At 42.7% G+C, this 25,915-nt stretch overlaps 2 protein-coding genes and 1 long non-coding RNA gene across 4 annotated transcripts; 1 reads left to right on the top strand and 2 right to left on the bottom strand.

Annotated features, from left to right (window-relative positions):
• Nucleotides 1–578: 578 nt before the first annotated feature.
• LOC122563713 (interferon alpha-inducible protein 27-like protein 2A) lies at nt 579–1,521 on the bottom strand. Its single transcript, XM_043717832.1, has 2 exons — nt 1,323–1,521; nt 579–955 (listed from the first exon to the last, which is right to left on the bottom strand). The coding sequence occupies exons 1-2, from the start codon at nt 1,504–1,506 to the stop codon at nt 882–884; spliced, it is 258 nt and encodes an 85-aa protein (XP_043573767.1). The 5' UTR covers nt 1,507–1,521; the 3' UTR covers nt 579–881.
• Nucleotides 1,522–2,423: 902 nt separating this feature from the next.
• On the bottom strand, nt 2,424–19,719 carry LOC122563712 (interferon alpha-inducible protein 27-like protein 2). Of its 2 annotated transcripts, none has more exons than XM_043717831.1 (4): nt 19,630–19,709; nt 17,512–17,577; nt 14,071–14,232; nt 2,424–2,800 (listed from the first exon to the last, which is right to left on the bottom strand). In XM_043717831.1, the coding sequence occupies exons 2-4, from the start codon at nt 17,546–17,548 to the stop codon at nt 2,727–2,729; spliced, it is 273 nt and encodes a 90-aa protein (XP_043573766.1). In that variant the 5' UTR covers nt 17,549–17,577; nt 19,630–19,709; the 3' UTR covers nt 2,424–2,726. The 2 variants fall into 2 exon arrangements, with proteins under 2 accessions (XP_043573766.1, XP_043573765.1); XM_043717830.1 differs by lacking the exon at nt 2,424–2,800 and adding an exon at nt 13,522–13,695 and having other exon boundaries at nt 19,630–19,719.
• LOC122563714 lies at nt 3,362–17,108 on the top strand. The gene is made up of 3 exons (XR_006315701.1): nt 3,362–4,883; nt 10,797–10,804; nt 17,097–17,108. It is a non-coding gene; the product is annotated as an uncharacterized LOC122563714 (long non-coding RNA).
• Nucleotides 19,720–25,915: the final 6,196 nt, after the last annotated feature.

Below are 25,915 nucleotides of genomic sequence, written 5' to 3'. Positions count from 1 at the left end.
CCCCCCGTCTGTGCAGAATTCCACCTGCAGTCCAAAGATGTGCAGGCCAGGTGGTTTAGCCATGGGAAATGCAAGGGGATAGGGAAGGGGGCTGGGGCGGGATGGGATACTCTTTGGAGGGTCAGTGTTGACTTGATGGTCTGAATGGCCTGCTTCCACACTGTAGGGATTCTATGATTCTATAAATGTATGATTAAGGCTCAAAGCTGAAAACTCAAATGAGGATCTCAAAGTAAGCCAGGGATTTGAGGATTAAAGCAGTTACCATTTTTCCAAATTATGACAAGTGTACCTCAAATCAGTTAAAACACAGATTAGAGAAGAATTACTCTGAAAAAAAAACTACCATTGCAGTGTAATAATCCAGAAAAGGTCATGAATGTTTCATGAGATAAATTTTAGTGTGAAGCCGGATGCTGGCACTTTTATTCCTTCACAAGATGTGGGCATCACTATTACCCAGAGGGCAGTTAATAGTCAACCACATTGCTGTGGGCTTGTCGTCACATGTCGATCAGAAAAGGATGGCATGTTTCCTTCCCGAAAGTGAACCAAAAATCATGATTATCATTAGGCTCTTGATTTTATAATCCTTTATTTTTGAATAGAAATTCCACCCGTCTGCCAGGGTGGATTTGAACCCAGAACATCACCTGTGTCTAGCACTAATACACCTAGGCCATTGGTGCAAACAATTTGAGCAAAACTGCTGCACAGAAACTTCCCATATTTGGGATGAAGAAACAGACAGAGAGAAATGTTAGATTATGCAGAGCTATTATTGAATTTCAGCATCAGGCTTCAGTTGCCTTTTCCCTCCTCTGATTCAGAATGAAAGTTATTTATTTTCCGTTGTCTTTAGGCATTTTTATTTTCGAATGTTAGAAAAGCGCACCAATGAAAGCACCTGCAGCTCCCAGTCCAAGTTTGGCAGCTACTGAGATTCCAGCCGCCCCTGCAAAGAACAGAAAAGCAAAGGGCATCAACATGACATGTCCTGAATTTATTAATCTCAACATTTCTTACTATTCTGGTCTAAATAATATTTTAAGGAAAGATGGAATGCATAGTGAAATTGTTAGATAGCTCACTTCCTTATTTGTAATCACAATAAAGCCAACCGTTACACTGCTGAGGTTAAAACATCAGTAGTATTATTATTTATTGCAAAACTGTCACTTAGCTTTTGTAAGTCTACTCCTGAGAGAAGTATCCAAGACAATAAAATAATATTGGGTACAGTTATAACTGCTAAGACTTCATCAGTGAAGTTTTGAAGAGGAAATGCTGAGAACTATCCATTACTTATCAGCGGATTTTACCGGCAGATTGAAGGGCGGCCACCAGACTTCCAGCAGCTACTCCTCCCCCATTGGCGATAGCTGCTGAAGACATCATACTTGCTGCAATGGAGCCTCCTGCTATTCCAGCACTGGTAAATCCCACAGCTCCCAGAATCACTGGGGCAGCAGAAATGGTTATAGCTGAAAGATAATATATCCCCATTTCAGTATGGCACAATGTACAGAAATGTAATATTGATTAAAATACCAGGGAATCAAGTGACAGTTTTTAAACATGAGAACAACATTGATCCAATTTAATATTGCTCAAAACCTGAAATTCTAAAGTCTAGTTAGTCCCATCTGCAATTAATGTCTATTTCCTTCACAATAAATCCATCCAGCCTTTTTGAAATACCTGGTATATTTTGCCTTTGGATGATGTTGGTTTGTGGACATGTTGTCGTGTATTGATTGATGTCCTGGTGTTCAGTCTAGGTGTGTTCTTTTGTGTTTATTTCCACAATTTGCGTGGATGTTTTCTGTACTTCCTCAGCATTGTTTCATTAACCCCCCGTCTGTGCAGAATTCCACCTGCAGTCCAAAGATGTGCAGGCCAGGTGGTTTAGCCATGGGAAATGCAAGGTGATAGGGAAGGGGGCTGGGGCGGGATGGGATACTCTTTGGAAGGTCAGTGTTGACTTGATGGTCTGAATGGCCTGCTTCCACACTGTAGGGATTCTATAAATGTATGATTAAGGCTCAAAGCTGAAAACTCAAATGAGGATCTCAAAGTAAGCCAGGGATTTGAGGATTAAAGCAGTTACCATTTTTCCAAATTATGACAAGTGTACCTCAAATCAGTTAAAACACAGATTAGAGAAGAATTACTCTGAAAAAAAAACTACCATTGCAGTGTAATAATCCAGAAAAGGTCATGAATGTTTCATGAGATAAATTTTAGTGTGAAGCCGGATGCTGGCACTTTTATTCCTTCACAAGATGTGGGCATCACTCTTACCCAGAGGGCAGTTAATAGTCAACCACATTGCTGTGGGCGTGTCATCACATGTCGATCAGAAAAGGATGGCATGTTTCCTTCCCGAAAGTGAACCAAAAATCATGATTATCATTAGGCTCTTTATTTTATAATCCTTTATTTTTGAATAGAAATTCCACCCATCTGCCAGGGTGGATTTGAACCCAGAACATCACCTGTGTCTAGCACTAATACCCCTAGGCCATTGGTGCAAACAATTTGAGCAAAACTGCTGCACAGAAACTTCCCATATTTGGGATGAAGAAACAGACAGAGTGAAATGTTCGATTATGCAGAGCTATTATTGAATTTCAGCATCAGGCTTCAGTTGCCTTTTCCCTCCTCTGATTCAGAATGAAAATTATTTATTTTCCGTTGTCTTTAGGCATTTTTATTTTCGAATGTTAGAAAAGCGCGCCAATGAAAGCACCTGCAGCTCCCAGTCCAAGTTTGGCAGCTACTGAGATTCCAGCCGCCCCTGCAAAGAACAGAAAAGCAAAGGGCATCAACATGACATGTCCTGAATTTATTAATCTCAACATTTCTTACAATTCTGGTCTAAATAATATTCTAAGGAAAGACGGAATGCATAGTGAAATTGTTAGATAGCTCACTTCCTTATTTGTAATCACAATAAAGCCAACCCTTACACTGCTGAGGTTAAAACATCAGTAGTATTATTATTTATTGCAAAACTGTCACTTAGCTTTTGTAAAGTCTACTCTGAGAGAAGTATCCAAGACAATAAAATAATATTGGGTACAGTTATAACTGCTAAGACTTCATCAGTGAAGTTTTGAAGAGGAAATGCTGAGAACTATCCATTACTTATCAGCGGATTTTACCGGCAGATTGAAGGATGGCCACCAGACTTCCAGCAGCTACCCCTCCCCCATTGGCGATAGCTGCTGAAGACATCATACTTGCTGCAATGGAGCCTCCTGCTATTCCAGCACTGGTAAATCCCACAGCTCCCAGAATCACTGGGGCAGCAGAAATGGTTATAGCTGAAAGATAATATATCCCCATTTCAGTATGGCACAATGTACAGAAATGTAATATTGATTAAAATACCAGGGAATCAAGTGACAGTTTTTAAACATGAGAACAACATTGATCCAATTTAATATTGCTCAAAACCTGAAATTCTAAAGCCTAGTTAGTCCCATCTGCAATTAAGGTCTATTTCCTTCACAATAAATCCATCCAGCCTTTTTGAAATACCTGGTATATTTTGCCTTTGGATGATGTTGGTTTGTGGACATGTTGTTGTGTATTGATTGATGTCCTGGTGTTCAGTCTAGGTGTGTTCTTTTGTGTTTGTTTCCACAATTTGCGTGGATGTTTTCTGTTCTTCCTCAGCATTGTTTCATTAAGTGTTGTGAGTTTCTTAGTCTGAGCTCATTGTTTACTTTGTATATTACTGCAAGAAACCAGGGTCCCAGCGTGTGATGTATCCCACATGTCGGTGAAGCAGTTCCACACCTGCACCATTTTTATCCTCCCATGTTTGTCAAGAAATATATTATTACAAGAAACCAGGTTCCCATTGTAGGGTGTGTTCCACATGTTGTTGAAGCAGTTCCACACCGGCACCATTTTTATCCTCCCATGTTTGTCAAGAAATATATTATTACAAGAAATCAGGTTCCCATTGTAGGGTGTGTTCCACATGTCTGTGAAGCAGTTCCACACCGGCACCATTATTATCCTCCCATGTTTGTCAAGAAGTGTGTCCTGCTTCTTCGAGAATTTGGAGAGATAATGAGGTCTCACTTTCTTTGTGTTAATGCATTTATTGACAGACTAATCTATTGATTCCTGCAGCTTTTGCCTGGGGATGTCAATTCCACCTGATTCCTGAGGAAGGGCTTATGCGTGTAACGTCGATTCTCCTGCTCCTTTGATGCTGCCTGACCTGCTGCGCATTTCCAGTAACAAATTTTTAACCACCTGGTAAATCTCAAAGTTAACTATTGGATGCAGCTGATCTTTTATCATGTTCCATATTTTTGAGTGAACGTCCTAGTTTGCTTCACACAAGTCCAAAAAATTGACTTTGTGTAAGCTCCTGTTACAAACTGCTGGATATATTTTTACAGTTGGCCTAACGGGTTCTGCAACTTCTGGATCTATGTAGCATAACTGCATCCTTTGTTTAATCTTGGACCAGATAATCCATGGCATTCTATTCCATCTTGGTGGATTTGATATCGATTCTGCTTTGCATTGAGCTCAGTACTTATTGTTCGTTTTCTATTTTGTAGATGGCATCCTCTTTTTGTGATAGCTCTTTTGGGTCATCATTCTTCATGCAGCCCAGCTTTCTTGTCATTGCTTGAATTTAGACAAGGTGGATTTGAATTAGCTGTCTGCCTGCACAAACCAACACAGTCTACAAAATAATCTTATTGTCTTCTGTTTTCTGGACTGTGCGAACTTCTGGATTGTAGTTATACTTTGTTTGCTGTTGCTCCTTTCGGCCTTAAAGCTTGCAAGGCTGGTTTCTTCTTTGATTCATTTTACTTAAAAGTAAATATGTCAGCTGAATACCGGGGAACGTAGCTCAGTTCAACAGGTGAAAGCAGGCCTCTTACGACAGGCTGGTAATAATGTTTAATTTTTTTATTCTATTCTGTTCTCTGTCCTCAGCACAGTACTTATGCCACGTTTTATAATCCTCTGTGTTTCATCTTTCCAACTTCTATAACAGTCCTAATCTCTGTAACTTCCTCCAGTCCCGGCTACTTTCCATATCTCTCTAACTTGCTCCGCTATCTAAAACATGCTCGATCTCAGCAATCTCGTTTTCGAATCACTGCAGGAGTCACTATCTTTCCTATTGCCTCCAGTCTCTGTTAAATCCTACAACCTTCCTCATTTGTGCACCCTCCTCCCGCCCCTGCAACACTCTTTCCTCCCATCCCACAGAAACTCACTACTTCTGTAATCTCCTACCGTTAATAGAAATCTCCTGAACAGCTTAAAGTTCTCCAAACATTACATTTTCCCTCCACGTGTAACTTGCTCCAGTCTCTAGTACACTCAGTATTCGTGCCAACTTCTTAAGCCACCTTGACCCTCCCCATGTCTGCCAACTCATTCAGGCTCTACAATCTTCTCTGTCTCTAACCTTCTCCGGTTGCTACATTGCTCCCCATCTCTACTCCTTCCAATCACGACGAGCCGTCATAAAACTGTAATCTCCTGCAGCCGCTAAAACTATCCATGTTCATGCAACATTCTCTTGGTTTTGGTAATCACCTCCTGTCCCTACTGCTGTCTTTCTGTCCTTCCTTACCTCCTTCAGTCTGAAGAAACGATGCTAACTCTGTAACCTTATCCATTGTCTACAGCTCTCCATGTCACTATCCTCACCCACTCTTGACACCGATCCTTATATCTGTAATTGCTTGCAACCTTTCTATTCTTGCAACCTTCTTCCATCCTTCTAATAAACACTAATTGATTAACCTCTTCCTGCACTACATACTATGTCTGCTTCCTCCTCCTGTCCCTGCAACCCTTATGAACTCTGTAACCTTATCCAGTCTGTGTCTTTGTATCTTATTGACATACTGCATAGTAACAGTCACTTCAGCGCATGATATGTCTGCAGACAACCAGCAGCAAACTACACCAATCTCATTTCCCTGCACCTGGTCGATAAGTTACAAAATTCTGGAATTTTAATTACCCATTCAGGTGCTTCTTCATTCTTGTGAGATTGTCTACCTCCACCATGCTCTCAGGCAAACGTTCCTGTGGGTTAAAAAAAAAAGTATCAAATTTCCTCCAACTCACCTTATGAAATGAGATTACCTACAATTAGGAAACAGTCCATTTGACCCAACCAGTCCTCAAAAGAGTAATCCACGCACCCTATTCCTCTTTTTATCGCTAATTCACCTGAACTGCCCATCTTCGGATTGTAGGAGGAAACCACTGGAAACCCACACACAGACACGGAGAACGTGCAAGCTCCACACAGACAGTCGCCCGAAGTGGGAATCAAACTCGGGTTGCTGGCGCTGTGAGATAGCAATGGTAACCACGAAGCCACAGCGCCACACTCATCTCAATCTTGTACCCTCTTGTGTATGACAGTATGCAATGGAAAAGAGATTCTCATAATCTATTCTGTCTGGATCTCACATAATTTTGGAAACATGGTCAGGTTCCTCACTCAGCCTCTCTGCTCCAACGAAAACAATCTCAGCCGATCAGTCACTCCTTGTAACTGAACCTTTTTGCATCCAACGCAACATCCTGATGGGTTTCTTTTTCACCCTCTCCAATGCAATCATGTTTTTCTGACCGTGTGGCAAACAGGACTGCGCACAATATTCCAGATGTTGTCTCACCAATGTTTAAAGAAAGCTTCCTTATCAGTCATTCCTGACGAAGAGCTCATGCTCGAAACGTCGATTTTCCTGCTCCTCGGATTTTCCTGCTGTCTGATTTGCTCTGCTTTTCCAGAACAACACTCCCGACACCTGACAATGAAGACAAGCATCCCAGATGCAAGCTTTGTCAACCTGTCTGCCTGGACTAATCCCTTCATGGATCTATAGACGTGTACGCCACGACCCCTTAGTACTCCCCAGGAATTGAGTATTTATTGTGTATTTCCTTAATTTCTATTTGCCATTCCCTGTCCAATTTACCAGACTGGGACTATTCTTCTTCCTATCAACTGCGTCTTCAAAGTGTCATCTTCAAACTTTCTAATTTCAGCTTCTACATTCACGTAGAGTCAGAGTGATGCAGCATGGAACAGGTCCTTTCGTCCAAACTGGGCCATGCTGACTATGACGCCCACAAAGGTTATTCCAAGTGGCCACATTTCTTCTATATCCCTCTCCACAATTTCCATCCATGCGCCTATTAAAAGTATTTTTAAAGTATTGCTATTGTATTTGCCTCAACCACTTCCTTTGGCAGCTCATTCCATACACGTACCACCCTCTACGTGAAAATGTTGCCTCTTAGGTCTATTTTATATCTTTCCCCTCTCACCCTAAACCTATGTCCTCTGGTTCTGGACTCCCTGACCCCAGGGAAAAGACTTTGTCTATTTATCCTATCCATGCCCCTCATAATTTTGTAAACCTCTATAAGGTCACCCCTCAGCCTCCGACGCTCCAGGGAAAACAGACTCAGCCTGTTCAGCCTCTCCCTATAGCTCAAATCCTTCACTCATGGCAACATACTTGTAAATCTTTTCTGAATTTTTTCAAGTTTAACAACATAATTCCAATAGGAATGAGACCAGAATTGCACGCAATATTCCAACAGTGGCCTAACCAATGTCCTGTACAGCCGCAACATGACCTCCCAACTCCTGTACTCAGTACTCTGACCAATAAAGGAAAGCATACCAAATGCCTCCTTCACTATCTCATCTACCTGCAACTCTAGTTTCAAGGAGCTATGAACCTGAACTCCAAGGTCTCTTTGTTCAGCAACACTTCGTAGGACCTTACCATTAAGTGTATATGTCCTGCTAAGATTTGCTTTTCCAAAATGCAGCACCTCGCATTTATCTAAATTAAACTTTATCTGCCACTCCTCAGCCCAATGGATCATCTGATCTAGATCCAGTTGTACTCTGAGGTAACCTTCATCGCTGTCCATTACACCTCCAATTTTGGTGCCATCTGCAAACTTACTAACTGTACCATCCAAATCATTTTTGTAAATTATGAAAAGTAGTGGACACAGCACCGATCCTTGTGGTACTCCACTGGTCACAGGCCTCCAGTCTGAAAAACAACCCTCCACCACCAGCCTCTGTCTCCTACCTTTGAGTCAGTTCTATATCCAAATGGCTAGTTCTCCCTGTATTCCATGAGATCTAACCTTGCTAATCAGTCTCCCATGGAAAACCTTGTTGAATGCCTTACTGAAGTCCATATAGATCACATCTACTGCTCTGCCCTCATCAATCTGCTTTGTTACTTCTTCAAAAAACTCAATTAAGTTGAGACATGATTTCCCATGCAAAAAGCCATGCTGACTATCCCTAATTAGTGCTGAAAATGTGTTGCTGGAAAAGCGCGGTAGGTCAGGCAGCATCCAAGGAACAGGAGAATCGACATTTCGGGCATAAACCCTTCTTCAGGAATGAGGAAAGTGTGTCCAGCAGGCTAAGATAAAAGGTAGGGAGGAGGGACTTGGGGGAGGGGCGTTGGAATTGGATGCTGCCTGACCTGCTGCGCTTTTCCAGCAACACATTTTCAGCTCTGATCTCCAGCATCTGCAGTCCTCACTTTCTCCTATCCCTAATTAGTACTTGCTTTTCAAATGCATGCAAATCCAGTCCCTCAGGATTCCCTCCAACAACTTGCCCACTATTGATATCAAGCTCACCGGTCAATAGTTCCCTGGGTTGTCCTTACCACCTTTCTTAAATACTGGTACCACATTCCTGCCTTTCTCAAGCAAGTTTATTAAATGGCTTCAACATCAGGTCCCATGTACTAATCCAAGCTCTAAACTCATCTGCTTTACCTGTTATACTCCTTGTGTTAAAATAAATTCACTTCAGACTGCCAGTTCTGCCATGTTCATTAATCTGGCCTTGCCTGTTCTTCCTATTTAACTAACTTGAATTAAACTCGACCTTCTCCTCAATCACTCCACATGACGACCTTCTGCACTGGTTCCCATTCCTCTGCCACACCAGTTTAAAGCCTCCGAATGACACTAGCAAGTGCTCCTGCAAGGATATTGATGGCCCTCCAGTTTAGGTGTTACAGAACTTTCTCGTACAGTTCACTGCAGTCCTGGAAGAGATCCTAATGATCCAGATCTAAAGCTCTCCCTTCGACATCAGTCCTTTTGCCACTCATTGAACTGTATCGTCTTCTTAGTTCCAGTGTCCAGTGGCACACAGATTACACGCCTAGAGAAAGTCTTCAACTTTCTACCTAACTCCCTAAATTCCCTTTGCAGGACCTCGTTTCTCTTCCTACCTGTGTCGTTAATACCAAAATGGACCACGACCCCTGGCTGCTCAACTTCTCCTTTCAGAGTGTCCTGTGCCTGCTCAGAGACATTCTCGACATTGACAGCTGGAGTCTCGCTCATAGCCATAGAAACACCCACCTGTGCCCCTGACTGTAGAGTCCCCTATCGCTACAGCTCATGTACACTTTGAGCTTCCCTGCTGTACAACAGAGTCAGAGCCAATCATGGCACCAGTGATCCAGCTGCTGCTGCTTGTCCCTGAGAAGCCATCCTGCCAATTGTATCCAAAATGGCATAATTCTTCGAGAGGGGAACAGTTAGAGGGAACTCCTGAACTGCCTGCCTCCCTCACCTGGTGGTCAGCCATCTAGCTGGCCATCACCATCCCTGAAGCTCATATCTATAAAACATTCTGCCTCCTGCCAGCTCCTCGGGTGAGTCTGATTTCTGTTTCAACTGATTGACACAGTCTCAGAGGGACATTTGACTTCTCCCTGATTTCACACATCTCACAAACTCCACTAACAGCCATTCCTACTGCTCTAGTAACTACTGGATTCAACCTTATCTTGCCATACCTTGGTGCTGCTCACTCTCCTCAGCGATGTCGAATTCTCACCAAAGCCCATACTTTGCCCTCAACAGCAGCACTTCAACCTCACAGCCCTGCCCAAAATGGCCTCACCTATTACAGTTTGCTTCTGTTTTATATGCTGCCAATAGAAAGCAAAAACACAAATTCTTACCGGATTCCTTCCTTGCAAGACAGTCACAGCTGCTGCTTGACCCGTCAGTAGGAAATGCTCCTGACACTCACCGAAACTCTCTCATTGACCTCAAGAGCAGCAATCACTGCAACTTCAGTCATGAGCTTATAAGCATCTGCTGGCTGTGCAAGATTACACAATCAACTGCTCGCACTTGCTTCTACTGAGTTCTGAAATATATCTTATCAATGAAGCCTCACCCAACAATTAGTTCACCAGACTGTTTGCAGTTTGACATCGATCAATATCTTTAATTAACTAATTTGAACCCGTCTCTGACCTATGCAGAATCCAATGAACATGAAATAACTGTTTAACTTCAGAAAAATTACAGAGAGATAAATTTATGGAGAGAACAGTTACCTCACAGGGAAAAGGGAGACAGACTGGGAGTGTTACTGTTTGCCACCTAGGAAAGCATCAGTCATCAGCTTGAACACCACCCAAGCAATGAAGTCCTGAGTGACAAAAATATGAAAAGAAATGCACCTGGATTTTGTGGTAATATTGGTGTTGAACTGATGAATATCCTAATGTAGAATTATATCACCAGTCCTTCATTAGTGCTGGGTCAGAATCTTGCAACTGCCTTCCTAACAGCATTGAGATTATATTTGTCTCCGAGTTCACCATAACATTCTGAAGGGCAATCAATAGTGAATGATGCCTGCCACTCATGGAAGAAACGATATGTAATTATTACAGAAATACAGTGAAGTCTGCATTATTTAGCAGAATACAATGTGGAATCTTATGCTTCACCAACTGAAATCTGCAATGTGCTCCACTTCCACTTTCGGATCCAGTGACCTGTCTTCAGAACATTCTTCATTTATGATCACTTGCTGTTGTGGTATTCACCCTGTTGGTCATTTGATTTCAAAAGTACATTAATAACTGGCAATAGTTGCCATCACATTATTTCTGTTAACCAGTGCATGCCAGATCCTGCAAATTTTATTGCATGATCAAGAGTGCAAAGAGTAGAGCAGCTTTACTGTAGTGAATCATGATTAGAAATTTCTTCCAAATGTCTTGATTATCACCTAGTAGAGGTGTTAGAGGTGTCCAAAGACAGAAACTGAACTACTGATAGTCTTGGGGAGTAACTTGACGTTTGGTGAAATGCAGGTACCAAACCAAGAAGAGTCTGCTATTCCCTAATGCTCGATTTACCAAAACAGCAGAAAGTAAAAATAAGGCAACTTGTGACATCAGGTTGCATGTCAGGACATAGTCCAGCACAGTCATTCCAGGATCCCTTCCTGCTTTGTACATATTTACAACCTTCAGTAAACAGTTCTGATTACCAAGTCCTGCTCCACATCTACCTTTAAGCACACTTACGACACTCAATGAGCGACTCATTCGATTTTGACTGGTCTTCACAGCAAAGACTTTTTCTCAAATTAGTAAGTCAAGACTGGCTCCAGGGTTTCATAACTGTAGTTTAGTAGAGAACCCAAAAGATGGCATTTGTTTATTTCACTGTTGAATTTGTTATCACATTCCAATGAAGCCGAGATTCAAGACATCAAACCAGGGGTCTTTGTGATGCAGTGGTAGTGTCCCTACATTTGAGCCAGGAGGCCTGAGTCCAAGTCCCATCTACTTCAGAGGTGAGTAATAACATCTCTGAACAGGTTGATTCAAGAAAGCAAACCTGCACCATTAGTTTCAGTTTTATTTCCTCAAACCTTCATCAGACATTACCAACCATCTAAGAATACAATATGCTCACAGGGTGTGGAAGATATAAAACTTCTAAAGACATAAATGTGTTGGAGGGCTGATTTTATAATTTGTCATACTGTCCCTAAAATGTAGCTATGGATCAAAAGTTCAACTGAAGTGAAAATTATTTTGAACAGTTCACTTATCCAAACCCTTAAATTTACAAACCAGGTGACACATTGGGAAGAAGATGTCCCTCCTCTCTAAAGCAGCTACCATATTTCCAAATAAATGCACTCTGATAACACACACTTAGGCCAGAAATCATTATGAATTCCTCAGAAAAACTGCTACTAAAGCTCAATAATCCAAAAAAAAAGTGATTAATTTGTGGCTAGATTTGTATGGGAAACTGGGTGCTGTTGATCTGGATGTTGGAGTTTGTGGTAAACTGCTGTCTAATAGTTAAGATGTGGATATTGCAGGCTACCTCAGCATTCCTTGAGGTGGTGGTTGAAAAGTGTGGTGCTGGAAAAGCACAGCAGGTCAGGCAGCATCCGAGAAGCAGGAGAGTTGACATTTTGGACAGAAGCCTTTCATCAGACTTATTTCATCAGGTCGACTCTCCTGCTCCTTGGATGCTGCCTGACCTGCTGTGGTTTTCCAGCATCACATTTTTTGACTCTAACTCTCCAGCTTCTACAGTCCTCACTTTCTCCTGGAGGTGGTGGTGGTGAGCTGTCTTCTTGGACCGCTGTAGCCCATTTCATGTAAGTACCCACACAATGCTGTTAGGAGTTTAAAAGAAATCACACATCACCAGGTTATAGTCCAACAGGTTTAATTGGAAGCACACTAGCTTTCGGAACGTCGCTCCTTCATCAGGTGATAGTGGGGGGCTCATTCCTAACACACAGAATTTATAGCAAAAATTTACAGTGTGATGTAACTGAAATTATCATTTAAAAAATTGATTGTCTGTTAAGTCTTTCATTTGTTTGAATACCATGATGGTTTCACTTCTTTCATGTGTAAATCACAAAACCTTTTTTTAAAAAAGTTGCATTCTCAGGTTAGCTGTTAACAATGGTGAAAGCTAGACAATATGTTGAAGGTGTTAGCCACGGTGTTCTCTGTCTATGCCATGATGTTTAGATTGATTCTAATCTAAAAAGTGAGATAACGGAGTTTTACATGAATTCATGCAGTTTTTGAGTTCAGAGTTCTACATGAATGACTCCAAATCATGAATGCTGTTAGGCAGTGAGTTCACAGATTTTGCCCTAGGGAAGGAACAATGATATATTTCCAAGTCGGGATGATGTGTGACTTCAAGTGAATCTTACAGGTGATGCTGTTACCATGTATCTGCTACCCTTGTCCTTCCTGGTTGTTGAGGTCATGCATTTGAAGGTTGCTGTTTAAGGCTGCAGTGCATCTTTTAGGCAGTACATAGTTGCCATTGTATATCAGTGAGTGGGGAAAGGAGAGAATGCTGAAGGGGTTAGATTGGGTGTCAATCAAATGAGCTGCTTTGCACTGCATGATGTTGAGCATTTTGAGTGTTGTTGGAGTTGCATGCTCCCAGGCAGATGGAGAGTATTCCAACACATTCTCAACTACTGTCTTGTAGATGGAAAACAGGTTTTGGGGAGTCAGGATGTGATTTAGTCAACCCAGAGCTCTGACTTGGTATTTATATAACTGGCTTCTGAATAATATTTTTCACATTGTAATATGTAGGAAGGAAAAACAGTCAAAGCTATTTTGGAATATGCAGTATCTTTATTGAATTGCAGTTAACATTTTGCTTCCTGGATATTCAGAATGGAAAACAGAATATCCATTTAATTTTGTTTGTTTTTAGATACAGTTTGTTTTGGAAATTTTGCCAATGACCCCAAAGAGGCACCTAACATTCCCAGTCCAACTTTGGCAGCTACTGGGATTCCAGCCGCCCCTGCAAAGAACAGGAAAAGAAAGGGCATCAACATGACATGTCCTGAATTTATCAATAATCAACATTTCTGATAATTCTGATCTAAATAATATTCTGGGGAAGTATAGATTCCACACTAAAACTTGTTAAATAATAATTTTTTTTATGAGCATTCACAACAAAACCAACCCATATATCACTGGCACGTTGTTGAGGTTAAAACATATGTAGCATTAATATTTATTGCAAAAATATCACCTAGCTTCAGTTAAGTCTACACTGAGAGACAATAAAATATTATTTCATACTATCATAAATGCAAAGTGTCAAACTTTATCAATGAGGCTTTGAAGAAGAAATGCTGAGAAATATCCATTACTTATCAGCGGATTTTACCGGCAGATTGAAGGATGGCCACCAGACTTCCAGCAGCTACTCCTCCCCCATTGGCGATAGCTGCTGAAGACATCATACTTGCTGCAATGGAGCCTCCTGCTATTCCAGCACTGGTAAATCCCACAGCTCCCAGAATCACTGGGGCAGCAGCAATGGTTATAACTGAAAGATAATACATCCCCATTTCAATACCACACATTGAGGAGGGTGCTGGGAGGGGGGGGTTGCAGAGAAAAATGGGCAGCGAAAATTAAGCGGATCAAGGCCGCCAATGGGTAAGTCTATACTGGGTGACCATGATGGGGGAGGAGACAGTGATTAGGAAACAGAAAAAGGGATGGGAGGCAGCAAAGGGAGAAAGAAGCTATAGGGATCCTCAGGAGGTAGTCAGATGGAGGAGATCTACAGGGGTGGGAAAAAAGCTGCTGTAGCATGGAGGACTGTGTGAAAGGGGTGGGGTGGGGAACACATGAAAGTTGGTGGGCAGCAAGAGGGTGGAAGGTTATTAAGATGGTGATTTCAAGGGCCAAGTGAGTTAGAGAGGAAGTGAGGGTTGGGGAAGCTGGAGTAGGTGGGGTGAGTGGTCATCAGGTGATGGTCAGGCAGGAATGGAAGAGGGTTGACAAAGAGGCCATGAGGGGAACAGCAATGCTAAAATCAGAGTGAGGCTCCAAAGCAGAAAGAGATGGTGTGGAAAACATGAGGGTCTGTGAGAGGGAGAATTGCTGCAGGGGGAAATTGAGACTGTGAATGGGAAGGTCTTCGACGGTTGAGAAAGGTTCCTAAGAAGAGAGAATGATGACACCTCCATCCCTTTACCAATGATTAAGAGTAGACTGATGGGTCAATAATTGGCTAGTTTGGATTTGCCTTGCTTTTTTGTGTACAGGAAATACCTGGGCTATGTTCCATGTTGTTGGGTAGATGCTAGTATTGTAGCTGGGTGGAAAAAGCTTGGCTAGGGGTGCTGAAGCACATGTCTTCAGTATTATTGCTGGAATATTGTCCAGGCCAACAGCCTTTGCAGTATCCAGGACCACCAACCATTTCTTGATATCATGTGGAATGAATCAAATTGGCTGAAGATGGTATCTTTTGTAGCTTCACCAGGTTGAGACCTTTCTCGGTGCTATTCCTGGCATGCTGTCCTGAACTCTTCATTGAATTAGGACGATCCTTGACTTAATGTTCATGTTAGTACAGGGGGATATGCCGGTTCATGTGATTGCTGATGTATTTCAGCACAATTCTGCTGTTGATGATTCCTAGTCCTGAGTTACTAGATGTGTTCCAATTTAGCACAGTGATACTACCGCACAGCATGCTGGAGGATATCCTTAATGTGAAGATAGGACTTTGTCTCCACTAGGACTGTGTGGTAGTCATTCCTTCTATTACTCTAATGGCCAGATGCATTTATGGTAGGTAGGTTGATGAGGACGAGGTCAACTATGTTTTTCTCTGTCATTGATTCCCTCACCCACCTGCTGCAGATTCACTGTAGCTGCTATACCCTTTAGGACTTATTGGCCAGAGGCTGCTCACACATAAAGACAGTAGCTCTGAACTGAAGTTATCTGAGCCCTAGCTGCTTACTTGGGCTGGTTTGAGCTGGTTCAGCTCTGAGGAATGCCAGAAGAGGGAAATTCTTATTTGGTGGAAGAATAATGAGGAAATCCTAAAGGTGTCCTCGAAGTGAGCCTATACTGGAAAAACAATAGGCTCTCAGATGAGCTGAGGAGCCAACAAGAACAAAACACCACAGTTTGGAAAGATAAGGGAAAAGGATAAAAGTGAAGGACTTCAATGTGCCATCAGTGAAAACCCCAGAGAGCAACCTTCGCCAAGTGCAACCCACACCTGGGTCTGGGGAAGACCCCCCCCCCCAGACCCAGAAGAAGTGCCCAGCCAGTGTAATCTTCTAAATTTGGGTATTAGCTTTTATTTTGCTGACTGTTCTGGGAACACCAAGCTCAGTATGTAGTGATAAGTTGCTTGCTGTTAACCTTTTTCTAACCAAATGGAGTAAATTTTATGTCTGCTTTAACTAAACTAATAAAGGCAGAGGTTAGTTGATATAGACTTGACTCTTGTCCTCTTTGTACTGAGCTAATAACTGTTGTCGAGGGAGAAAATTGGGCAACATACTTGACCAGCTTGTTCATTCGTGATGCAGCTGATCCAATCATGGTGATGACATTGAAGTACCATACTCAGAGTACATTCTACACCCTTCTCACCCTCGGTGTCTCCTCAAAGTGGTGCTCAACAAAGAGGAGTATGGATTCATAAGCTGGGTGAAGGGGCAGGGGTGCTGTGTGTGGCAAGCATCAGGATGCTTCTGTGCCCATGTTTGACTTGATGCCACAAGGTGTCTTGGGATCTGGAGTCAATGTTGAAGCGTGTCAGGAAAACCCCATCCCACCCATCCCAATTCTATACCACAGTGCCGCCGCCTTACTGGAAATGGAGAGGGTGATATCTGGAACATTGTTTGTAAGGTGTGATTCTAGGAGTATGACAATGAATATTCACGAGCGTGACTGGTTGGGCTCCCTAGTCTGCGAGACATTTCCCTCAACATTGGCACTAGCCAAATGCGTGTTAGTGAATAGGAGAAAGTGAGGACTGCAGAAGCTGGAGATCAGAGCTGAAAATGTGTTGCTGGAAAAGCGCAGCAGGTCAGGCAGCATCCAAGGAGCAGGAGAATCGACGTTTCGGGCATGAGCCCTTCTTCAGGAATGAGGAGAGTTTGCCAAGCAGGCTAAGATAAAAGGTAGGGAGGAGGGACTTGGGGGAGGGGTGTTGGAAATGCGATAGGTGGAAGGGGGTTAAGGTGAACCTCCTTCCACCTATCACATTTCCAACACCCCTCCCCCAAGTCCCTCCTCCCTACCTTTTATCTTAGCCTGCGTGTTAGTGAATGTTGGTCAGGAGGTCTTAGCTGGTGTGACACAGCTGAATTTCCAAAGCCTTGGTTAATGTCAGGTGGTCCGTCCAGTTCCCTTTTGTTTTAGGCTTCTTAGTGCTTAAATAAAATTGAGTGCTCTGCAAGGCCATTTTTGAGGGAATTGCTATGAATCCGGAGTCAAACATAGATCAGACAAGGGTAGCAAGATTTTCTTTTCTGAAGGACATTAGTCAATGAGATGAGTTTTTACAACAGCAGTGGTTTCAGGATCATTTAATTCCAGACTTTTAAAAGAAATTTCAAATTCTACAGTCTTCCATGGTTGGATTTGAACGCCAGTCCTCAGACCATAACCTGCCTTTGGGCTTCTCGGAATTGGCGATGCAATAGGGAATCTAGTTCTCATTATGATGTTTTGACACTTTTGAGATACTAGTATGATAGAGCTAGATAAGCCTTAGTAGCATCTTCCCTGAGACTCTACATGCTCATAGTTTTAAATAACGATTGTGCGGTTGCAGAGAACTTACCTGCTCCTGCTGTTGCAGCTCCAACTCTTGCCCACATGGATAGTGTGCTGATATTCACTCTGTAAACTGAGTAAAGGACTCATGTGAAACTCTCAAACCAATCAATCTCACTGTCGAGTAAGTACTGTCAATACATTATCTTTCCTGCACACCTCCTGCCCCCCCAGTCAACAGTCCCCTTCCCCTGCCCGACTTTTGTTTGTCATTTGACCCATTGCCTTTTGTTAATGACGTTGGTACGATTATCCAGAATGGAAGGCTTGCATTTACATTACTCCTTTCACATCAATCAGAAACATCCCGTACAGCCAATATTGTTCTTTTGAAGTGCGGCCACTATTGCAATAAAAGGAAACACAGCACTCAGTCTTGTGCACAGCAAGATCCCGCAAACAGCAAAGCAAAAATGACCAGGTAATTTGATTTTATGATAGTGGCTGAGAGATGCCCAGTGACCAAAATGTTGCAAGTAACACCCATGATCCTCCTCAAAATAATCCTGTGGTGATGGGATCATTTCTGTACACCTGACAGGATCAGTGGGGCTACGTCTTCACATCTCATTCAAGAGAAGGTGCGTCTGACAATTTTAGCAGCACTAGACTCTCAGCTTTGATCTTTATGATATGGGACCTCAAACCTCAGTTTTCTGACTGAGAGGCAAAAGCTCCACCACCTAAGTCCTAATTAACAGCTGGGACTGAATGATACAGAGCACTGGATTTCCTCAAAAGCTGAAAGGTTGGTTGTGGGTGGGGAGGGGCCCAGGGAATCATCAGCTGCTGGAAAATCCAGCAACTTGAAACCGAGGTGTGTGACACAAGATCAATTAGTCTCTGTTTAGGGGTCTCACTGTGGGTTGAGCTGGCAAGCTGCAGCAACAGGGGTGAGGGTTGTGGCTTGGTAGACCATTAGGATAAGGAAGGTAAAACCTTAGGGAAGAGAGGATTCCTTTTGACAGGCTCAAGTGTTCAATTAAGAAAGATCCTCCAGTATACCATCAAGCACACAGAAAAACCTGTTGATCATTTGTGTAGGCATCATCTGCAAACAGTAAAGTCCTGTAGGCTTGAGGATGAACAATAATTGCTGACTTAATGGCATCAATTTGTCTACAGGTGGGGTCTTAAAAGAGTTGGAGAAGGAGTGAATATCTTCTCGCTGCTACACTCTCTGGATTTACTCGATGTTTTTTCCTCCTGCATGTGAGAATCTGTGTCTGAATTTGCCTTTTTGCCAAGGGGTGTGTTTATGGGATGTAATTATATTGCAACAGTTAATTAGTAATACAGGTCATTTTGTTATAAGGCACATTTCGTTAATGTGAATTTACTATAACACGATTGACAAATCAGGGACACTTTTTAAAGCGTGAACATTTAAAGCGTGTATTCATTATAACGTGATTCTGCCCCCATTAGTTTAAATCTTGCTCCTATTATGAGATTTTCTTATAACACGGGATTGCACAAGAATGGAATTATTGTGTTATGAAAGAACCGACTGTAGATACTTTATCTACCAATCAGTTAAATTTTACAATAGTTAAGTTATTCTAAACCCTTCTTGCTTTTGTTCGTATTTTAACCAAAGTGTTTAAATAAATTATGTTTTGTAGTCTGACCAGCCACAATGCATCTGGAACACGGCACTTCACTTCTAGAATAAGAAAAGGTTAGGGTCTAGGCTACCGTCTTAAAGTATTTTGAGCGGGTCTGGTCTGCTACATAACACAAGTGAATTAAAAAAATGTTGTGTCACATTGGTGCCTCTACTACTGAGCCTAGATCCCAGGACCGAGTTCCATCTGTTCCAAGATGCATCCTTTAATCATATATCCCTGGAGAGGTTGATTCAGAACAAAACATATTCAGAATAAAGCCTGCTGAATTCAGTGAAAGTCCCACCACCTCACTCTTCAAAAAATAGGCAGGGGATTGTTAAATTCAGCTCCTAATCCTGCCAGGTCATCATTTTGTATTTCTTTTGTAAAAATGGCAGAAATTAAATATAAACAGAATCTAATTTTTGAGATAAAAGTCCAGCAAGCCCCTGATCTAACTGTAGTTCAAAATCACAACAGCTTATTTACAGAATATTAAACCGAGTGAAACTTACAGAAACGTCAGTATCCTTTGACAATATCGATGTACTCAGCAGCCAAGCTGAATGCTCCTTGAGTTTCTTTGAGTATACAGAATTCAGTCAGATGACTCATTCCACAGACTGAATCAATCCTATACAAGTACAAAGATCAACGAGCAGGCAGACTCAATCAAATACAAATTAATTATTTTTAAACCCAACATCTTCCCCACCTTATTTCCAACTATATTGTTCTAAACAGTATCATCCAAATATGTTCAATTCAAATCATTTCAGTTCAACTTTTCCTCTGCATGCAGAAGTATGTTGAGCTACAAAGTGTCTCTGATTGTTTCCAATTAAGTGTTTAAATTTATTATAGTGTACTGTGATCAACTTGATGCAGTGGATGATTGATATGACTCATAGGAAAGAGAAAACCCTAAGCACTCTACACTTAGGTGAGGAACAAGAGGATGGCCAGAGTGAGGGTAAGGCTGATCAGGGATAGTGGAGGGAACTTGGGCCTGGAGTCGGAGGAAGTAGGGGAGGTCCTTAATGAATACTTTGCTTCAGTATTCACTACAGCGAGGGACCTTGGTGTTTCTGAGGACAGCATGAAACCAACTGATATGCTAGAACAGGTTGATGTTAGGCAAGAAGATGTGCTGAAAATTTTGAAAAACAATCGAATAGATAAATCCTTATCCATCCAGGACCAGGCGGGATATACCCTAGGTTTTACAGGACGCGAGGGAAGAGATTGCTGCACTTTTGGCGATGGTCATTGTGTTCTCACTGTCCACTGGAGTAGTGCCAGATGATTAGAGGGTGGCAAATGTTATTCCCTTGTTCAAAGAAAGGAAGAGGGATAATCCTGGGAATTAAAGACCAGCCTGTCTTATGTCAGTGGTGTGCAAAGTATTGGAGAGGATTCTGAGAGACAGGATTTATGATTGCTTGTAAAACCATAGTTTGATTAGAGATAGTCAACATATCTTTGTGAAGGGCAGGTCATGCCTCACAAACCTTTGAGGATGTGACAAACACGTTGATGAAGGTAGAGCAGTGGGTATGGTGTAAATGGATTTTAGCAAGGCGTTTGATAAGGTTGCCAATGGTAGGTCATTCAGAAAGTAAGGAGGCATGGCATGTAGGAAGATTTACATGTCTGGATACCGAATTGGCTGGCCGATAGAAGACAGAGGGTGGTGGTAGATGGAAAGTATTTAGCCTGGAGCTCGGTGACCAGTGGTGTTCCTCAGGGATCAGTTCTGAGACCTCTGCTCTTTGTGATTTTTATAAATGACTGGGATGAAGAAGTGGAAGGGTGGGTTAGTAAGTTTGTCCATGACACAAAGGTTTGTGGAGTTGTTGATAGTGTAGAGGGTTGTTTTAGATGCAACAGGACATTGACATGATGGAGAGCTGGGCTGATAAGTGGCAGATGGAGTAAAACCTGGAAAAGTGTGAAGTAATTCACTTTGGAAAGACAAATTTGAATGCAGATTACAGGGTTAAAGGCAGGATTCTTGGTAGTGTGGAGGAGCAGAGGAATCTTGGGATACATGTCCAAAGATCCTTCAAAGTTGCCACCCAAGTTGATAGAGTTGTTAAGAAAGTGTATGATTTGTTGGCTTTATTAGTAGGGGGATTGAATTTAAGAACCACAAGGTTATGCTGCAGCTCTGTAGGACCCTGGTTGGACTACACTTGGAATATTGTGTTCAGTTCTGGTCATCTCATTATAGGAAAGATGTGTAAGTTTTAGACAAGGTGCTGAGGAAATTTACCAGGATGCTGCCTGGACTGGAGGGCATGTCTTATGAAGAAAGGTTGAGGGAGTTTAGAGCTTTTCTTATAGGAGCAAAGAAGAGGTGACTTGATAAAGGTGTACAAGATTATATACAAGATATAGAGTGGATAGCCAGAGACTTTACCCCATGGCGGAAATGTCAACTGGGGAGGCATAATTTGAAGGTAATTGAAGGAAGGTTTAGAGGAGATGTCATGGGTAATTTCTTGATGCAGAGAGTGGTGGGTGTGTGGAATGCACTGCCAGCAGTGGTAGTGGAGTCAGATATATTAGCGGCATTTTAGCAACTCTTGAATAGGCACGTGGAAAGTAATACAGTGAAGGTTTTGTAGGTTAGTGTGATCTTAGAGTAGGATAAACATCTGGCACAGCATCGAGGGCTGAAGGGCCTGTACTGCATTGACATGCTCTATGTACTGTGTTCTATCATCTTGTTCCTCAAAATATCCTGGTCTCTCTGCTATAGGAAAATGTTGTAAAGATTGAAAGAATTCAGAAAAGATTTACAAGGATGTTGCCAGAGTTGGAGGATTTGTGCTATTGGGAGAGGCTGAACAGGCTGGGGCTGTTTTCTCTGGTGCGTTGGAGGCTGAGGGGTGACTTCATAGAGGTTTACAAAATTATGAGGGGCATGGATAGGGTAAATAGGCAAAGTCTTTTCCCTGGGGTTGGGGAGTCCAGAACTAGAGGGCATATGTTTAGGGTAAGAGGAGAAAGATATAAAAGAGACCTACGGGGCAACTTTTTCACGCTGAGGGTGGTACGTGTATGGAATGAACTGCCAGAGGAAGTGTTGGAGGCTGGTACAATTGCAGTATTTCATTGGAGATCAGATTTGAAAAGCGTGGGTGCTGGAAAAGCACAGCCGGTCAGGCAGCATCCAAGGAGCAGGAGAGTTGACTGTTTGAGCATAAGCTCTTCATCATGATGAAAATCTTATGCTCGAAATGTCAACTCTCCTGCCCCTTGGATGCTGCCTGACCGGTTGCGATCATCCAGCACCACGCTTTTGAACTGTAATGAAATACTCCCCACTTGCCTGGATGTTTGCCGCTCCATCCACAACAAGTCAACACCTCCCAATGGTAGCCACGTGTCCTGATGAAGGGTTCTGTCTGAAGCATCTCCTGCATCTTTCCTGCTCCTCTGATGCTGCCGTGCTCACCTGCCGTGCTTTCTCTAGCTCCACATTTTACTGACTCTGGCTTTCTGGCATCTGCAGTCCTTACTACCTCCAAGACAATAGTAAAGCCTCAGGATGGATCTCTTTGCCTTGGCTGCTGTGTTTTACATGGCTTAAGGAAATTATTGCCACGCATGGTAACCCTGTAGCCCTGTAGATCACCAGTGACTGCTTTCAACAATTTGCGAAGACCCATGGCTTTGCTCACGTCACGTGTTGACCCTTAACATGGAAGCTAAGATGGATATCTGAACTATAAAATCTTTGTTGAAGAAGAAGGATATTAAATTAGTCGTATTAAGATATTACACCTTATCCCACGACATGACGGTCTATCTCCCAGCTCTTCCAACTCCCCTCCAGCTGTGCCTTGAGGCACTGGAGGAAATGAGTGTGACAGAGAAAGAAGACACTGTCATGTGTGGCATCATATTCGAATAACGACTGAAATTAGTGAATGGTGGAAATAATCTTTTTTATTTAGCAACTACAAGGGCACAAGTTTGAGGTGGCAAAAGAATTGTGAAATACCGTTCTTAAAAGAGCCCCTATATACACAGTTCTTACAGATATTAAAATTCCACTACTAAAATTCCATTATAGGGCAAGCCAAACAAAGAACAGCCAGGGAATTCCTAGAAGCATGGCACGCATCCACAAACTCCATCAACAAACACATCGACCTGGACCCAATATACCGGCCACTACAGCGGACAGCTGAAACTGACAACCAGAAGCGGCAGGGACAGGCCACTATAAATGCCGGAGGAAACACCACAGAAGCGCTTCACAGGAGGCTCCCAAGCACTGAGGATGTCACCTAGACAGGGGATGAAACGTTTGCAACAAAAACTTCCAGCTCGGCGAACAGAACAACAGCAACGAGCACCCAAGCTACAAATCTTCTCCCAAACTTTGAACTATTATGGTGTTACATTGTTATATCTATAGTACACAAAGGTTTGAGGGGCTTCTGTCCTGGGAGACAGGAAATGGGTTACAACATGTACTAAGTGCTGGCTGTTACTTCTGATGGTAATAGAGTGTCTAGACTTTTCCCCCAACCTTTTCATGTCATCCACGGTCCACTGTCCTTGGGGCATATTATACTTTTTTTTTAGATTAGATTACATTACAGTGTGGAAACAGGCCCTTCGGCCCAACAGGTCCACACCGACCTGCCGAAGCGCAACCCACCCATACCCCTACATTTACCCCTTACCTAACACTATGGGCAATTTAGCATGGCCAATTCACCTGACCTGCACATCTTTGGACTGTGGGAGGAAACCGGAGCACCCGGAGGAAACCCACGCAGACACGGGGAGAATGTGCAAACTCCACACAGTCAGTCGCCTGAAGCGGGCATAGAACCCGGGTCTCAGGCGCTGTGAGGCAGCGGTGCTAACCACTGTGCCACCGTGCCGCCCACTTCTGCACAATTTTGGTTAGGGTCTTCCCTGATGAGAAACGTATCTCAAGGTACTTCTGCAACTGCCTCTGCATTTCTTCCTCAGTTATGTCAGGAAGGGGTTAGCCCATCTCTGGACATTGTAGGGCAGTTTCCAGGGGTCACCCATGAACACCTTATTTTGCGTGTTGAGTGCAATTCCCTGCCATAGACTATGTTAGCCAATCTGGGGTTTGGACACGGGAAATTCGAAATGAAGTAGCCAACTCAGGAGAAGTTTGGGCTCACATTCAGTGACTAGATCATGACTCATGACCGGTCACTTTAGACGGTGTCGCCAGTGACTCTGCTGACTATGCCAAGTTGTGGGATTGTGTTCAAATAATGATTGAAATCAATGAATGGCAGAAATAGCCGCTTTTATTCAGCAACTGCAAGAGCACAAGTTGCCCTCTTAAATCCAGTTCCGATCAGAAGAGAGGTCAATGACGCTTTAATTGCCCCAGTGAGATACAACATTTTTATACATTGTGCGTTACAATAATTATATGCAACATTGTCATTATTCCTTCCCACTGAATCTATACATCCAATCCTGTGAAACACTTGATCAATGATGGACACTCGTATGGATAGCCCTAAATTACCCATGACCTTATGATGTTTACCGGACATCATACCATCAGGCCTTAGGATAGTATAGTGTATTGCATTGCATTAATTATACTCTTTTCTCACACATTTCCCAGACTCGCTTATCTCCAAGGACTGCTCAAATTCATTGTATTTATTGCTATCCCTATCAAATTCTGTCAGTCAGCTTATCTTTCCCACTTTCCTCATCACAGAAGATACTAAAGGAGATTAGAGTTTACTAGTTGTTATATTATTCATTATATTAGTTCCAATATAAAGTTACTTATATGGAAAGTTTTATGGTTACATCTGCTATTAGCATCTTTAGTAAAAAGGTTGTGAGCAGTTTCTTTCTCATCTTATCTTGGAGGGTCAGGTAGGCACTGCCCTTCTACATGAGTTTTACATGAATTCATGCAGTTTTTGAGCAAAGTACAATGTAACTCTGCAAGTACAAATTCACCCCACAAAATATATGTATATGTGTGTGTGTGTGTGTATGTGTCTGTCTGTCTGTCTGTGTTGGGGGTTGCGAGTGTGAGAGAGAGTGTATATGTGTGTGTATGTGAGTGTAGAGTGTCTTAAATCTGGGATGGGTTGCATGTGTGAGTGTGGGAGTGGGAGTGTGTGTGTGTGTCTGGGGTGGGGGGTTGTGAGTGTCTGTGAGAGAGAGTGTATATGTGTGTGTAGTGAGTGTAGAGTGTCTTAAGTCTGTGAGGGGGTGCATGTGTGAGTGTGGGAGTGTATGTGTGTGCGTATCAGAGAGCTTGTGTATGAGAGAGGGTCTGTGTGAGTGTATGGGGATAGCCTCAACTGGGAACTTTGGTTTATGTCACAGTACAGGTAACCCCCCTGCATTACACACACACACACACACACATTTGTATCCTTGAACATTAAGCTGCCAGTCCTGTCCATCATTGAGCTACATTTCTGTAATTGAATGGTGGTACCTATGTCCACACTCTGACACGTCTTGCAGCATCTACCGTGACAGGGTTGTATGGAGTTGTCCTGGGAGCCGGGCAGCTTGCTACGAACAACGATCTGTTTGAGGTTTGGTGGTTGTTTAAAGGCAAGTAGTGGAGGTGTGGGGAAGGACTTGGTGAGGTGCTCATCCTCTTTGATAATGTTTTGCAGGTCACAAAGAACATGGCGTAATTTTTCAGCCCCTCGGAAGGATTGAACAACGAAGGGTACCCTGTCAGTTGCAGCACGTGTCTGTCTCCTGAGGAGGTCATTACGGTCCCTTGCTGTGGCACATCGGAACTGG

This window comes from Chiloscyllium plagiosum, chromosome 27, assembly GCF_004010195.1.
Source record: "Chiloscyllium plagiosum isolate BGI_BamShark_2017 chromosome 27, ASM401019v2, whole genome shotgun sequence".
NCBI classification, from domain to species: domain Eukaryota; kingdom Metazoa; phylum Chordata; class Chondrichthyes; order Orectolobiformes; family Hemiscylliidae; genus Chiloscyllium; species Chiloscyllium plagiosum.
This window is presented reverse-complemented; position numbering and strand designations above follow the sequence as displayed.

What these genes read in the sequence shown, in the direction of transcription:
- LOC122563712 (XM_043717830.1), bottom strand. Translation starts at nt 17,548, where the DNA reads ATGTGGGCAAGAGTTGGAGCTGCAACAGCAGGAGCAG. An exon ending in AGCTGCAACAGCAGGAGCAG is followed by an intron (nt 14,233 to 17,511) that starts GTAAGTTCTCTG and finishes ATTATCTTTCAG; the next exon opens with TTATAACCATTGCTGCTGCC. An exon ending in GGCCATCCTTCAATCTGCCG is followed by an intron (nt 13,696 to 14,070) that starts GTAAAATCCGCT and finishes TGTTCTTTGCAG; the next exon opens with GGGCGGCTGGAATCCCAGTA.
- LOC122563713 (XM_043717832.1), bottom strand. Translation starts at nt 1,506, where the DNA reads ATGGGGATATATTATCTTTCAGCTATAACCATTTCTGCTGCCCCAGTG. An exon ending in GGCCGCCCTTCAATCTGCCG is followed by an intron (nt 956 to 1,322) that starts GTAAAATCCGCT and finishes TGTTCTTTGCAG; the next exon opens with GGGCGGCTGGAATCTCAGTA.